The following is a 16732-nucleotide window of genomic DNA, read 5'->3' as shown; positions in this document are numbered from 1 at the left end:
TTAATTTTGTAAATCTTAAATTTAATGGCCTGAAACATTAACATATTTGTACAAACATTCGAAATAATTTTAATGTTATTTTCCAACCGTGATATTAAACAGTCCAATGTTTCCACGCAAAATGAAACTAATTAATTTAAAAACGAAAGTAGATTAAAGATTGATATTTTGAACATCTCAGGCTTAATATTCTTTCAAATTCATTCCACTGAGACCAAATCCTTCGAAACTATTTCAATTTTACCATAGTTACTTTTTCTGCGTGATCAACAGTCGATGTTTCAAAGCAAATTGAAACGAATTTCAAAACGAAAGTATAGATTATTTAATCAACTATTCAAACAATATCAGTGTACAAATAAGGCTTGACATTCTTTTACATGCATGAAATTGAAAATGAATACCAGGGATTTTTTTATGTTATATAACAGAGGTCTATAAAAAGCCTCTTCCCAATTGAAATTTTCTTTAAAAACGAGCAGATTTCCCCCAAAACACTATAACTTACACTAGGTTTTAACTTTCCCAAATTCACAATTTTAGCGATAGTTTTTCTAAAAATCAAGAGACTAAAGCCTTTTCCCAATAAAGGGATAGAAAAGATCAGACTACAGTCTCCGAAATATTTTTTTTTCAAGGAGTTAATTCCTTTTACCAAATTTAAATAATAATAATAATAATAATAATAATCGAACAGGCCAATAACATAGAAACATTGGCAAAGTTCCGTGTATGGTCATTTTCTTAATATCAAGAGCTATAACATTGAAATTTTACATCTGTATGGAACAGAATTAGTGCATTTATTCCATCTTGCTTTATGATATCGGGACTTACATTATGCTTGCTTCTATATTTCTTTATGACAATGAAAACCTGCGTTTTGCTGAATTCAATCATGCCTTATGATTACTGAATGCACTTTCATGTAATTGCAACCTTATGTGTTCCCTACTTAACCATCAAACTCACATATTTTAATATGCTATATGTTTAATTGCATCTTTTTTAAAGGACAGCGTATTATGTTTGGTGTTTAATATAACATTCTTTGCTTGTTCTTGATATAACTATATGTAACATCGTAAGTTTCTATCAGTACCTTTAATTTGCTATAAATCTGCCACTTAAATTGTCGACATTATGTCACAATAAATTATTAATTTTGATCAATAATTGACGAATTTGATGTGTCTTAGCATTCATATGCTTCAATATATTCACTGATTACAAATATAATGCAATACATGATCACTGCGCAATGACAACGAAGACGACAACGATAGCGATATTAAAGTCGCATGTGACTGTACGCACTAAGCAGTTGGCAGTAAGCATAATGCGAGTTGCAATAATTTGTATTCATATTATGACAGCAGGTGTCGCTTTGTCGGTACATCCCGTTATTTTCCGGATGATCCCGTATTTTGGCACGTGGAGTTAAACAAAGTTACGTCCCCTTTATATAGGGGCGTATACAGAACAGTGTTAGTTGGGGACTGACATGTATGAAAAACGCAACAGACGAAAAGTGCGTGTTTTTGAAGATTCCGCCAGCATATGGAAAATCAAAGCACTGAATGTACTGATGGGGAGGCTATGAGAGAATGTTTCAGACTTATAGTTTCTTTTCTTTTTGCTTAAAATATGCTACCAAAATAAAAAGATATGCACATTGCGCTATTTATCCTTACTGTTGTGTTCAACCATTCATATATATGGTTAATGTGGTTGACTATTCATTTTGTTAATATTCCAGAACATTTAATTGAGGTCTACATTCGGACTGTTAATCATGCAAATTTTGAAAAACCTAAACTGTCAATAATAAATGACATACCAGCAAGTATGACGACTGTTCATTATCAGATAACAATAACATTTACGACTGACGGTTCCTTATCAAAATATTCTAGGACTGTTCATCATAAATACTTTATGTCATTTTAATATTATTGAATGATAATAACAACTGCAAGTGATGCAACATTTTTATTGAACATAAAAATTATACACGTTTAGATGTACCATAATTGAGATCAATAAGATACTGTCTTGTGATGAGTATTAATATTCATGCTCTACGGACAGAAGGTTGTCTTCTCCAGAAGCAAATCTCGAATAAAATCACGTTTCAGAAAATTAATCCCATTTCATTACTGACGGCGTCGGATAATATTAAAGCTAAATATTTCTTGAAAAAAAACATCTCTGCAAAGCTTATTCAAAACTGAATCAACCTAAGTGAAAATTGATCAGGAAGTTATATCTTCTTTTTTTACCGCCAACACTCAACCAACTTATGGTAGTTAATCGATAGATTCTACGTGTATTTTAAACCTCACTAGCTTGAAATATATACTGCGGAAAATCTGTTGTTAACAGGGTGTGCGGTTATTACGTAGGGTTTTCCCTGTCGACCATTTCCCGCAAATAGATGAGAACATCGAAGCCGTCAGTGCTATGAATGGTGTTATAAATGGCGTGTTTTGGAAGTTTTTGTTGAAACTTCTCCAAATACCACCAGAGGCGTGCACGTCGCGGAGAAGGCACACGGAAGGTCATAGTCAAGTCATCATAAGTACCAGAGGTGATTGGTTGACCTGTCGTGACTTACTCTGGAGGTTTGGCGCTAATAGATGCCGTTTTTGTTGTCGTCAGTCAGAAAGTTGATGCCTTGACGGTATTGTCGTCTCCTTTACCACGAAGAATGGGCTTCCAGGAAGAATCTGCTTGAAAAAAGACGTCCCAGATGCTATAATCTCGGACATATGGTTATTCCGGCGCCGAGTATAAATAAACTTAAAACACACACACTTTTGTTGAAAACAAAACAACAACACATTTTCTGTAGTAATTTTTCAAGTGTTGTAAAATGAATAAGAAATTCCTCTTATGCCGCCCATTATTTTTAGAACACAACCATAAAAGTTCTTTTTTTTTATTTTTCAAATAAACATTAATCACTTCAGCGCGCGCAAATATCGGTTTCAAATTAAAGTTTCGTAAGATATGTTAATGACTTCCCGATGCTCGACTGTAAGTAATTTGTATATGTATGCGGTTTTTTTTTGTTTTTTGTTTTTTTGTTTTTGTTTTTTAATTAAAGCTTCTTATTCTTTAATATTTTTTATGTATCTCATAATCTGTATCAGGTACGTATATTAACGTACCTGTCTGTATTGAAAATTTGAATTTTATTACACATGGACTATCAAATTATGATGTATGCCCTAGAATTGAATAAACTTTCTAATTACACAATACGGGGTCATACTGATCTTTGCGTCTTTCTCTGAAATAATTATTTCCTTGTTAAAACATATTTGACCACATATTTCTGTCAATTAACTGTTCACTTTACTTCCGATTTTGTTGTACGGAAACACATGTTTCTATTTGTGTTTTCTAATCAATTCGAATCTATAATCAGTTTAATGGGATCACCACCGGGTAAACGACTACTAGGTACTTTGGTCATGTTTTTTACCACAAATATTTGAATGTTTCTATTGGGATTAAAATGAGCATAGTTAACTAAACAACTGTTTGTATAAATTCCTGACCTGTCTAATTCTAATTATGAGATTAGTGAATACATGTATATAAGACTTTCACTACAAAATATTCCTAAACAAAAGAGCACATGTTTAAATTTATTCCTATACAAATAAAAGATCAGAGTAGGGATCTGTCAATTGCCAAAGATACTTTTATGTTAAAAGTTTGATTAATGAATTATGTAAGATGAAAATATAAGTATTGCTTTTTTTATTTTGCTAATGTAAAATGTAATATTGTGCTGGAATTTTGTCGGAGGTCCTTAGGGGTTTTGTAGTTAAATAGTTTTTTTTCGGCGATAATGGTTAAAGAATATAATGTTTTCAAACTATATGTTCATCACCATCAGTGAATTTTTAGTTAAATGTATGCAAAATATTTACTAAACAGCTATATGATTTAGCGGTTTATGAGCGTTTTCCGCGTACAGCCTCCTGGGGTGTACAAATAAGTTAGTTTTCCTTAGTTATCACGCAAGCATGATCCATGTCTCTGATGTAAGCGACAGTTTACAATTATTTGTCTTTAAAAAATATTAAGGACTATTAATAGTTTATAACAACAAAAGAACATGCATGATATTGAGAATACGGTGTTGCAACGTTCTAGTTAATGACCCGTCATAAACAGTTGGTCGCTGCGTAGTAATTGGAAAATTGTTATCAAAAATAATAAAGAATATTTGCCACTGAATTAAAGCATTTACTTATAAATTTTCATTTATGCTTTTTGTTAAAAAAATATTGAAAAAGTTATTATTTTGAAGGGTTTTCATACCAGAACTATTTATTACAGACGTACGTATGTATGCCTAAACCTGATTACCGCGGCAGTATGACGTCATGGAGTAGTGATTTAAACAAAAATCAAGACTTTTTCAGAGAAATATTATCTTTACAAATTGCAGATATGAAATTAAAGAATGAAAATATTTTCATATTGTAAATGTCTGTGATGAGTGATGAGTCAGCTTAGAAAAAATCAAGGTACTATTTTTTGACCTGATTACCGCGGCAGTATGACGTCACGGAGTAGTGATTTAAACAAAAATCAAGTCTTTTTCAGAGAATTATTATCTTTACAAATTGCAGATATGAAATTAAAGAATGAAAATATTTTCATATTGTAAATGTCTGTGATGAGTGATGAGTCAGCTTAGAAAAAATCAAGGTACTATTTTTTGACCTGATTACCGCGGCAGTAAGATTTGACAGACAGTTATTAACATTGGGTCGGCATAGCCTCCCCAAAAATGTTATAGATGTCTCTTATAACTCATCCTACAAGTGGCAACTCACCTCTTATACAATTGTTTACACTTCTTTTTGAGCGTGTGTGATAGTCGTATGAGCAATAGTGAAATTGAATTTTAAGATATACTATGCTCAAACTTACGGTAGCACAAAGGTGACATGTGTGTGTTTTTATTTATCTCGTGCGCACGAGATACTGTGTCGTGGCCACGGGTTACTAAGTCGTGCGCACGAGATAGTTAAGTCGTGGGAACGAGATACTATGTTCTGGCCACGAGTTATACTTAGTCGTGGCAACGAGAAAATTAAGTCGTGGGAACGAGATAACTAAGTCGTGGCCACGAGTTACTAAGTCGTGGCCACGAGATAAATAAGTCGTTGGAACAAGTTACTATGTCGTGGCCACGAGAAAGTTTAGTCGTGGCCACGAGAAAGTTAAGTCATGCGAACGAGATAAATAACCAATCAAATTACACTATTTATATGAATTTTCCTAACAAGGATGCCCCTACTTCACCTGCCCGTAAAAGTGCCATTTATACAAGTTATTGATTGGTCAATGATTTAGCGTCATTGTGACCCTGATTTCTGACCAAATTGCCTAAAAATTATTAGGTGTCATCTACTGATTTTTTTTAGGTTATATAGACTACGGCTTATTCTTTCTAAATCATTCATCAGACAAGGAGTTTACATGAAGTGTCATGTTTATCTGACCCGTGACCTCAGACATCATTATAGGATATCTACTGTCCATGGGCAATATCCCTACCCAATAAAATAAACCAGGACTAAGTCCCTCTCAAGTTATGGTATAAACAATGTCAACAGGCCGTTGTACGTACAAAATGACCAATTCTATCATAGAATTGTCCCAACAAAGGGCTATAACTTAGTCAAAATTAATGTCTGATTTATGGGCCTTATGATCCTAAAGACATGTATCAAGTTCAAAATGAACACTTTAGTATATTCAAAGATTAATGTTGCTCGTAAATCTTTAAACATATATTTTCTAAGTTCAAAAAATCATGGTGTAATCTGATTGGTTAATTATCTCGTCTGCACGACTTAGTTATCTCGTTCCCACGACTTAAACGACTTAGTAACTCGTGGCCATGACATAGTATCTCATGGCTACGATATGGTATCTCGTTCCCACGACTTAACTATCTCTAAAGACAGGCACAACTTTACTTGACCCGTAATAAGGAAAGCAGATTCCTATACATTGTGTGTATGTGTTTTTATTTAAATAAAGCATATTTAGTAAGAATTTTATAGATTTCATTAAATTTCTGTGATAAAATATATTACTGAAACGCATATTACTGATGTGCATAGTATATTTTTAAGCACAAATGTATGTGAATGTGGTGGTGTGTGCGGGATGTCTGATCTATAATCAGACACACATATGCCCAACATTTGTAATTGACTATGCACATGTTACAAAAATAAACAACTTCCTTCTTTCCTTATTATACATGTTTATTTTAATGTGTTACATACTTATTCGCAACTATTAGTGACTCTGAGACATTTATTAAGTTAAAAGACCAATAAATGTTGCTTTTTAATGTCCAAGTCATTAGATAAAGACCTTCGCAGTACCTAGGCTTAACAACTGGATGACAGCATTATAATGTTTTGGTAAGGGAGTACACTATGACCAATATTGCATGAAACTGATACGTATATATTCCATCCCAGCTCATGAACGTATCTTTGGAATGAGCTGGGGGTAGGTGCAGCCCTTAAGCCATTGCCAGAATCCGCCACTGTACGTATAACTGCCCCATTGAATAACTCTTTACGAGCATATTTTTTCTATTAGACTGTATACATATATAAAATTATATTGCATAATCCTTTACTACTTGTATTTATATTCTTTCCACTGCAATTTATGTATTTAGCGCTTGGTACGTATTTATATATACATGTAAGCAGTATCTATACGGAAAATTCCGATGATAGGCGAATCGTGGAAAAAATCCGTTGATATCGATAACAGAGTTCTCGCCCCTTAACAGTTCACAAATCGCTAGACATTGTTTTAATTGTTTATCATAATGTAAGATGATTAAACATAATCCACAAAGCCTCAGACACCGAGCTTTATTAAGCATAAACACTGAATAATGGATATAAGCGAAAGCTAATAGTAATCACGCCATGCGAGCTATAAATCAAATAAGTCACATTTTAACAAAATCCACCAGGGAACAAAAAATAGTCAATTTTAAATGACTTCTACATAAAAGTAATACAAAAAAAAACTTAACCGTAAATGGTTTGTATAGAGCATGAAGAAAGGTAGCTTATACATAAAGGTATATGACGTTAACATTTTAGTATTCCAAATGGCTTGTTCCAGTTTAATAGTTATCACTCAATGAAAGAATGGGTCACTAAGAAAGTTTGAATGAAATAATGAAAAATGGAATCCAGCATAATGCAAAGTTTAAATAGCATAAAGCAAGATGGAATCAAGCATAATGCAAGTTCTAATGTCATGTAGCAAGATGGGATTAAGCATATTGCAAGTTCCAATGTCATCAATCAAGATGGAATTAAGCATAATGCAAGTTCCAATGTCATCAAGCAAGATAGAATAAATGCATTAATTCTGTTCCATACATCTGGGTGTTCTGCGTGTATGCCGATTCCGAGGTCAAAGTCCATTTTCTTCTTAACTTACTATCAAAGATGCTTTTATATAGAAAATTCCATCAGTAATAAGAATGTTGATAAACATGTGTATTTCTCATATTTCAACTAGAAGCAAAGATGGTTTAAATCGAAAATGCAAAAAATGCGAGTCTACAGAGAATTTAACAGTTTTGTTCTTCTTTAAAAAGTGCACAGCTTCTTCTTGTTGTTTTTTTTTCTTCGTATCTTTGAAATTTTACATCTTATTTTTGTTCTTAGATCATTTTACACTAAAAGTCGTCTGCTGAAAGATTAAAGCATGTTCAAGAGTAATACGTCAACCCAAGTGCACGTGCTGACCTTCCTGTCGAAGACACATTTTGACAAAGGTCGTTTTGCCGTAAGCGTTGAGGTCATTCGGAAGAAAACTGTCGACTCTGTTAAACAGAAGAGAAAAGCCGAAGAGCAGGTGAGTAAATTGCAAATTTTCTCACAGATAAACAAAATTTTCGGTTACATTTGTATTTGATTGTTAATATTTTCTTCATTTCCTTGGATTAAAAAGTGTGTTTTTTATAAGTCAAGGATAGCCTGATTTAAAAATAAACTTAATCTCTCATATTATTATTTGATGCCTGTTATATTTGGGAGGAACAAATAAGTTGTTTTTTTCTAACAATTTATAAGTGTTTGAGTGTCAGAGCTACCGCATTAACTTCAAAGAGAGACCTCCGATCTATGCAAGATAAGGTGTTCAGTATGTTTTGTTGCTCCCGCCCCCCACCAAAAAAAAAACAACAAACAAACAAACATGAATTTTGTGCTTGTGTATGTGAAACCTTCATAATATGTATCAAAATCACCATCATCTACATTATTTTATCATCCTCATTTGTTAATAATTATCATCATCATCATTAACAACAACAACAACAGACACAACTTCAATAGCATATAGCATCATCATCATCATCAACAACAACAACATCATCATCATCATTTTTTCGGTTATCATTCAGCATTAGTCAAGATCATAAAATGTCGGTTTATTACAGGTTTACATAGAGCATGAAAATGTGGTCGGAAGTTGCTCCCCAGAATTTGAGCTTCCACTGAAGGAAAAGAAGTGCGATATTCAGTTTTCAATATCCGGGGCTCTGAAACCACGGTCAGCGTTAGAACCGGTAATGATATGTTTACTTTCATTTACATCCGGTAGCCGTCTGCATAGATGGTTTCTTCATTGCGAAATGAATCGTTTCTTTCTCATTTTTTTCGCCCTGCATGTACGTAGAAATCGGTCAGTTTTTATTTGTAAAGAAGCTACACTGAAATCATATAGTCTGAAAACATAAACTTTGAGATTTCTTTACATAGATAATTTAACCACTTTAAATGGAAAAATCTGCAAAATAGAAAATCAATATAGTTAGTTCAATTCTTAGTAAAGCGCTGTAACGCTTTTCATTTTTATATCATTTTACGCAAAACAAAGGACTATTCTGATAAAAGGGGATGAGGGAATAGTCTGAAAATTTGCACAAAGTAAGTCATTCACACTAACACTAAACGCATACAAATCTCTGAAAAAAATTTCCAGTCCCGTCATGTCAAAAAATCTCAGTGGATTCCCCTTGTATACATTACGTTAACAAGCTACTCATTTTAACTAAAATGTAACTTAGTTATACATGTATATTATTAGTAATAACGATTTTTGACAGGTTAAATATGATCCTATATAAACGGTTGTTTATAAAGATAACCCGAGTCGCTAGGCGATGGTTATATTGCAAACAACCGTATATATACAGCCATAAAACTTGTCAGAAATATTTATAACGAATTTATAATACAGCAAGCATCATTTTTAGAGGAATAAAGTGAGTTTTTTTTATAAATCGACAGCAACTGTGTATATTATTAGTTATAAAGATTTTTTGACAGGTTAAATGGTCCTATATAAACGGTTGTTTTGAAAATATAACCTGAGCCGTGCATTATTTATAATGTTTTACAACATACGATCTTTCCAACAACAGGGGGAGGACATTCTGGAATATAGCGAGTCTTTGGGTGAATGCAGAAAACATTTATCACTGGTTCCCACATATGATGAAAAAAGCGAAGGGAATGCCACGATCAAGTTCAAGGTCGACGGTAGAGTGAAGCATACGGTGACTATACATGAAGTACCGACGATCAGAACGGTCAGCATTTCCAGTAACTCGAGTTCGTTTGCAGACGTTACAGGCGCAACGTCTAGGCAAACAAGCGTCTTTAGCAGCAGTGTGAGTTCGCAGTCGTTTGGAAGCTTGGATCCATCATTGAGTTACAGCAATGATGCCGATGATTCAGTTGATGCAGGCGAGTTCAATTTTAATTTGTGTCTGTCCTTTATGTGCCACTGCTACTACTATCGCTGTTACTATTTTGTGCTTGTTTTTGGTTGTTTATTTGTTGTTGTTGTTTTTTAATTTGTAGGGATGAAATAATTTGGTTTTGTTAATTCGCAACATGAGGATGTCCTCTAAAAATTATTTAACCTATTCGATCAGCGCTTCTTATGTAAAATTCTTCCAAGTATAATTCCCAATAACCGTAAATTTTACCATACCAAGACTATGGTATAATTTTCAGTTTTGAAGATCCGAGTAAGTGTTTCTGGACGGAGCTATAGGTTAAAACAGATACACCATTGGTGCGTTGACGATTTCTGGGTTTGCGTAAATTATACCATAATCACGTGACCTTTCTTATGCAACCTCCTTAGGTTAAGGCATAAGAAAGGTCACGTGATTGTGGTATAATTTACGCAAACCAACAAATCGTCAACGCAGCAATGGTATATCTATTACTTATCCTTGTAACAGCCCTTATAAACAGTGAAAACGAAGTATTTCCTCTTATGTACCATTTTTTATTTAATAATATTTTCTTGCTCTTTGTTTATTAATTTACTAAAAGATATATAACAAACGGTTATGTAATAGATACAGCATTGCTGCGTTGACGATTTCTGGGTTTGCGTAAATTATACCATAATCACGTGACCTTTCTTATGCCTTAACCTCACGAGACGAAGTCGAGTGAGGTTGCATTAGAAAGGTCACGTGATTATGGTATAATTTACGCAAACCCAGAAATCGTCAACGCACCAATGGTGTATCTGTTTTAATCTATAGATCCGCCCAAAAACACTCCTCCGATCTTCAAACCGAAAATTATACCATAGTCTGGGTATGGTATAATTTACGGTTATTGAAATTTATACTTGGAAGAATTTTACATAAGAAGCGCTGAAGAGCTATAGTTAATTTATGATGTTGTTTTGTTTTTGAACTTGTCGCTTTTTGGATACTTCTTTAAAAACCTTTGGATAAGAATGCATATTCTAATCTAATACATGTTCTCTCTCAATTTCTTGTTTATTTTTTCAGGTACTGTAAGGGAGCATAACAGTTCTTCCTCAGGTAAGTATCCAATTTAAATTTCAAGAATATAAGTTCTAAATGTCATGGTCTTGATTTAGCCATTCTATTATATCATAAACATAAAACAAGTTGTCAGATATTGTTCGTATCGTACAACCAAACGCGTGCTCAATTTTGTTTGCTTGCTACAAGGTTCCCACGGGCTCGGGAAGGTCCTGGAAAGTCCCGGAATTTTAAAATGTCCGTTCCCGGCCTTGAAATGTGCTAAAATAAATTCCACTAAAATCGGGAGCGGTCCGGGGAAAAGCCCGGTAATTTGGCGAAAGTCTAAGCCGTTACCGTTGGTAAGTTTAGTGTTTTTTTTCTAGTAGTGATAACTGCTAATTAAATGGCAGCAGCAGTTAATCTGCCTTTGACGGTCCTGATGATTTTTGTGTCGCCTTGAAGAAGGCGACATATAGGGGTTACTTTTGTCGGCGGCGTCGTTGTCGGCGTCGTTGTCGGTGTCGTCGTCGGTGTCGGCGTCGGCGTCCCCTAAAGCTTGTCCGGAGCATAAGTCAGTCATTATAAGTCGGATTGACTTCAAACTTGGTATGCATGCTTCTCATAATGACCCGAAGTGCAGTGCACAAGAACCAGTACTCTGTACTCCTTATTTTTTGAGTTATTGCCCTTTGTTTATTTTTATACTTTATTTTTGTCCAGGCCATTTCTCCTTAAGTATAAAATCTGTGGACTTGAAACTTCATAAGATGATAGATCTCATTAAGAAGAAGTGCAGTGCACAATAACTGGTACTCTGCATTTCTTATTTTTTGAGTTATTGCCCTTTGTTAATTTTCATACTTTATTTTTGTCCAGGCCATTTCTCCTAAAGTATAAAAGCTATTAACTTGAAACTTCATAGGATGATAGATCTCATTAAGAAGAAGTGCAGTGCACAAGAACTGGTACTCTGCATTTATTATTTTTTGAGTTATTGCCCTTTGTTAATTTTCATACTTTATTTTTGTCCAGGCCTTTTCTCCTAAAGTATAAAAGCTATGGACATGAAACTTCATAGGGTGATAGATCTCATTAAGAAGAAGTGCAGTGCTCAAGAACTGGTACTCTGCATTTCTTATTTTTTGAGTTATTGCCCTTTGTTAGTTTTCATACTTTATTTTTGTCCAGGCCATTTCTCATAGATTATAAAAGCTTTAGACTTGAAACTTATTAGGATGATAGATCTTTTGATAAGAAGTGCAGTGCACAGAAACTGCTGATCTGCATTTCTTATTTTTTGAGTTATTGCCCTTTGTTAATTTTCATACTTTATTTTTGTCCAGGCCATTTCTCATAAATTATAAAAGCTTTAGACTTGAAACTTAATAGGATGACAGATTTTATTGATAAGAAGTGCAGTGCACAGAAACTGCTGATCTTCATTTCTTATTTTTTGAGTTATTGCCCTTTGTTGATTTTCAAATTTCATTTTTGTCTTTGCCATTTCTCTTAAACTATATTGTTCACAAGGCGACACATCCGACTCGCGGAGTTCTAGTTAGTAATTACACCTCCTACAAATCAAGACATCCGGAACTAAAAGATCATATTGAGTTGGATATAGCTAGAAGAATTTAATGCATATGTTTTTCGTATGATATTTTTAAGGTGACGGGCATTGTAGTGGTAGTGTTGAAGCCGATAGGATACCAGACGACTCTCTTGACCGATATCCACCACTGAACCAAGCTATGGGTAAAGATAGTATTGAACTTCTTTTTTTCATTTTACACCTCTTAAACCCTAATTAGAAATCTTACTTACTTGGTCCATGCGATTATGTGACAGACGATAGTTTGTTGGAGGTTTTCGGTTTTATCAGACGATGTATGACGTATGAGAAAATGGACTATTTTTTTCTAAATACATTAAAAAAATTCTGGAAAATGTCAAACATGTACGTAATGGACCAAAACTGTTTAACAATAACTATCAGAATGTTCTTTTTTTATATTAGCATCTATTTGAATTATCGGATTGTTTTAATTATTAAACATTTATATAAATGAAGTTGAAAAAATTCCCCCCCCGGGCCACAGCAAAAGAAAGATGTCATGTATAATTTTTCATTAATTTTGACATTTTTATAATGCTTTGTCTTAAGAGACCGTTTCAGTAAGTGACCGTTTTTGGTGTTTCCCTTGCGCGGTCACTGAATACAAATTTGACGGTACATGTACGTCGTATGTTGCATTTAGATTTAGCTTGTTTATTTATACAGGTAATTTGGTGTTAAATAACCCTCGCCATCCCGGTCCTAATGTTGTACCTCCAGTCAATCCAGCTGGCCCTCAAGCTGGTCAGTTTGTACACCTAGGTGTAAATTATGTGCGTCCACAAGTTGGCCCTCAAGATGGTCCTCAAGCTGTACCTCCAAAGGGTCCTCAAGTTGTACCTCCAGCAGGTGGCCAAAATATTGAATCAGGTATAATCTTCTTTTTGTATATAAAACGTTTGTATCCTAGCGTTTCATTGGATAATCGTAACGTTTATATGAACTATGAACATTATGAAGTTATTTCATTTTTTTTTCTGACAAATAAAGATAGTTTGCTGAATTATGAATTCGTTCTAAAGATTCTTGAAGGGTCTTGTGGCCATATATAAGAATTTAGATTGATATTACAATGTTTTGAACGCATATTTCATCTACCATTTGGTTGAGAATGAATTTGTATCAGTTCAAGATGTGTAGCTAAAATGCCCCCTATACTTACGTGAATTAGTATACGGAAGGGCACCTGCTTAGTAACACTGACCCCTGACGGTGTGATGCATAGGATCCTTTTAAAACGAAGTCAACATGTGGCGATTCGAGGTCACATACCTTAGGTGTCGATTCATCGGACTTATGACACTTTGGAGTGGGTTTTCAAATTACAAAAAAATAAATGTAGTATTATTGAATTGGTTGTTCTTATAAATCGACAACAGCCGTGAAAATGTAACCCGAGTCGTGCAGTAATAAAATGGATGTTGACGTCATTTCCTGTAAACAAAGTATACCTGATGAAGACTTTTGAGTCGAAACGTTGTATATTTTTCAAATAAAATAATTACATTTTAAATTGAAACTGGAGTTGATTTCTATATTCAAACTTACATTGAATTGTTAAATAGATTTTTACTTTTGAAATATTGATGTGTGCTTGTTGAAAAAAGCGCTATACTTTTAGTCGATTTAAATTCTTTTTCCTTTCTTTTTCTGTAACAGCATACGACAAAATTCTTTGTAATGAATCTTTGAGTACCTTAGCGTGGGCCCTGCCACCTGCTGATGCTAACCGGTTACTTATTGGACTTCGGGTACCAAACCCTGTTCTTCAAACAAATAAGTCGAATCACCCCGGGGACGTTGTATCTGCTAACTTCCAATCCTTCCTCCACTGGAGATCTCAAAGAAGATCACAGAAACAAGAACACGAGGCCAGTAACCAAAACATGTATGAAGACCTTCTCATGGAACTTCATGATATGGGTAGGAAGGACCTTAAAGTCGTTCTGAAAAGAACTCTTGAAGCAAACAAAAAACTAGAAAAGAACGATTTTTCGCACTTATAATTCCATATAGCTTTGTTATATAGCATGTTTGTAACGCCGCTTTTCATTGGACAATTGTGGCGTTAATATCATTCATGCAGTATAAGCGATTCCATAGAAACTTTTGACAGGCTATATGACCGTGTATAAACGGCTGTTTCCGAGTAGCTCGGGCCATATAGGTTTACAAGTCGGTCATATAACCTGTCAAATTCATTAGCTTTAATAATATAAGATATATATTTTTCTTAGATTTTTACATTTTCCTGAGACCTGCTTGAATGGATTGGCTTTTTAAAATCTAAAATCGCCCCTAAACGTCACTATTGCTGACCCGAGTTGTTATTTAATTAATTGTAACATCAAATGAGCCGCGTAACGACAAAACCAACGTAGTGCGTTTGCGAGCAGTCTGATCAGGATCCATGCTGTTCGCTATCAGTTTCTCTACTTGTAATAGAGTTGGTAAGCGAACAAAATGTATCCTACTCAGACTGCGCGGATGCGTAGGCTGGTCTGGATCCATGCTGGTCGCAAACCCATCATGTTGGTTTTGTCGTGACGCGGCTCAAATGATCTTTATTTACGAAATCATTTAACAAGTTTACAAATAAAAATCATCAAATTTATACTTCATTGGCCGGGGTTATGCACATTTCTGATCAGGTTTATCAGATTATAATATCACTATGACTTTAAAACATTCTGTGTTAAAAAACCACCTGTCTGCACTGTTCGTCTACATGCATATTTTGAAATTGTCCGGAATGAAAAATGGAACGGTCCGTTAAGATATTTGGCATAATATGTGTTAATAACATGTTTTGTTCTCTGCAACAGATGTAATTCTTTTTCACAAATTCTAAAGTAAGTTTATTAGAGGTGTCAAAACTTTAGCCTTCGATGCTAGTTGGAGATTAAATACTTGTCCGGTTTATTCATAATTGCATACGCCAAAAAGATTTTTATTTAGTTCCTTATACTGCGGCTTGAATGTCGTCCTTGGGGGACCTTAGTTATTTTTTGGCTCATTAACTACTGAAACTGAAAGTGATTAGCCTTTGCCAACAGTATAGAGCCGGGTCAGTCTGTACGTCCGTGAGGTGTGTGGCTGACCGGCGCTACGCTGTTGGTAGCTGCATTTTTATATTGAAATTCCATAAAATTGATTTGACTGTTCCAAATTCAAAGCAGGGCAAATAATATATTTTAAGCAGGGTAAATACATTAATAGCAGGGCAAATACATTCAAAGCAGGCCAAATACTTTCAAAGCAGGGCAAATGCATTCAAAGTAGGGAAAATACATTCAAAGCAAGGCAAATACATTCAAGCAGGGCAAATTCATTGAAAGCAGGGCGAATACATTAAAGCAGGACAAATACATTCATAACAGGGCAATTACTTTCAAAGCAGGGTAAATGCGTTGCACAAAGTCAGTAGGCCATGGTTAGCATCATTTCACACTAGAAGTATAAAATTATATATATGATCGAAATGTTTGGGAGAATTTTATGTTTGCCATTGTCATTAGTAAATCTACATTATATTTTTATTGTAACTTATACATTGTACATGTTATAATGTACATTAACATGAAGATGCATTATTGCTTTAACATTAAAAACTTTTTTTATGTCTTTATATAATCCTATACAGAACCTCTATTTTGTTTCTCTTTAATGAATTTTTAATGATATATTTTAAATTTCATTTTATGACCTTCGATTTTTTTTCATTTTAACAGCATTGTTATTTAATGTGTTTCATGTATTATAATTATACTCTTTTCCGCACCTCCTTTTTTACTTCTTGTACATGTTGATGATGATTTCCGCGAGATGAGGTTGTACATATGTAAAATCTTATAGAGCAGACGAGAATTGTTTTTTCTTCTTCTTGACTTTCTGCACCGCTTAAAACTACATGTACATGGTAATTTATCAATCCATGGAGTTATGAAGATTATAAGCCTTATTGGTTAAATTTATCAAGAAATTAAGTTTAAATTGTTATCATAATATTCCTACAATGCCTTGCATATTTTAGAGTGTAAATTGTATGTAGGTAAGTCAAGAAGAATAAAAATAATGTAAGAAAATGTATATGTATGTTTTTATAAGGTATATGAGATCTATTAAAGAAACTGACAACAAATTGAAATTGATCTTATTGTTTTTCACATGACTTCAGACCACTTGCCCCTCACCGCTGTGGGTTCGAATCCCGACAGGGACTTTAATTG

At 34.0% G+C, this 16732-nt stretch overlaps 1 protein-coding gene across 1 annotated transcript; it reads left to right on the top strand.

Annotated features, from left to right (window-relative positions):
- The first annotated feature begins 7724 nt into the window (after positions 1–7724).
- Positions 7725–16650, top strand: LOC132728422 (uncharacterized). The gene is made up of 7 exons (XM_060714069.1): positions 7725–7938; positions 8525–8653; positions 9512–9836; positions 10910–10942; positions 12557–12643; positions 13170–13373; positions 14163–16650. The coding sequence occupies exons 1-7, from the start codon at positions 7789–7791 to the stop codon at positions 14507–14509; spliced, it is 1275 nt and encodes a 424-aa protein (XP_060570052.1). The 5' UTR covers positions 7725–7788; the 3' UTR covers positions 14510–16650.
- Positions 16651–16732: the final 82 nt, after the last annotated feature.

This window comes from Ruditapes philippinarum, unplaced genomic scaffold (assembly GCF_026571515.1).
Source record: "Ruditapes philippinarum isolate M1 unplaced genomic scaffold, ASM2657151v2 ctg10210_1_1_1_1, whole genome shotgun sequence".
In the NCBI taxonomy this organism is placed as follows: Eukaryota; Metazoa; Mollusca; class Bivalvia; order Venerida; family Veneridae; genus Ruditapes; species Ruditapes philippinarum.
The sequence above is the reverse complement of the archived record's forward strand: the minus strand, read 5'-3'. Positions and strand labels throughout refer to the sequence as shown.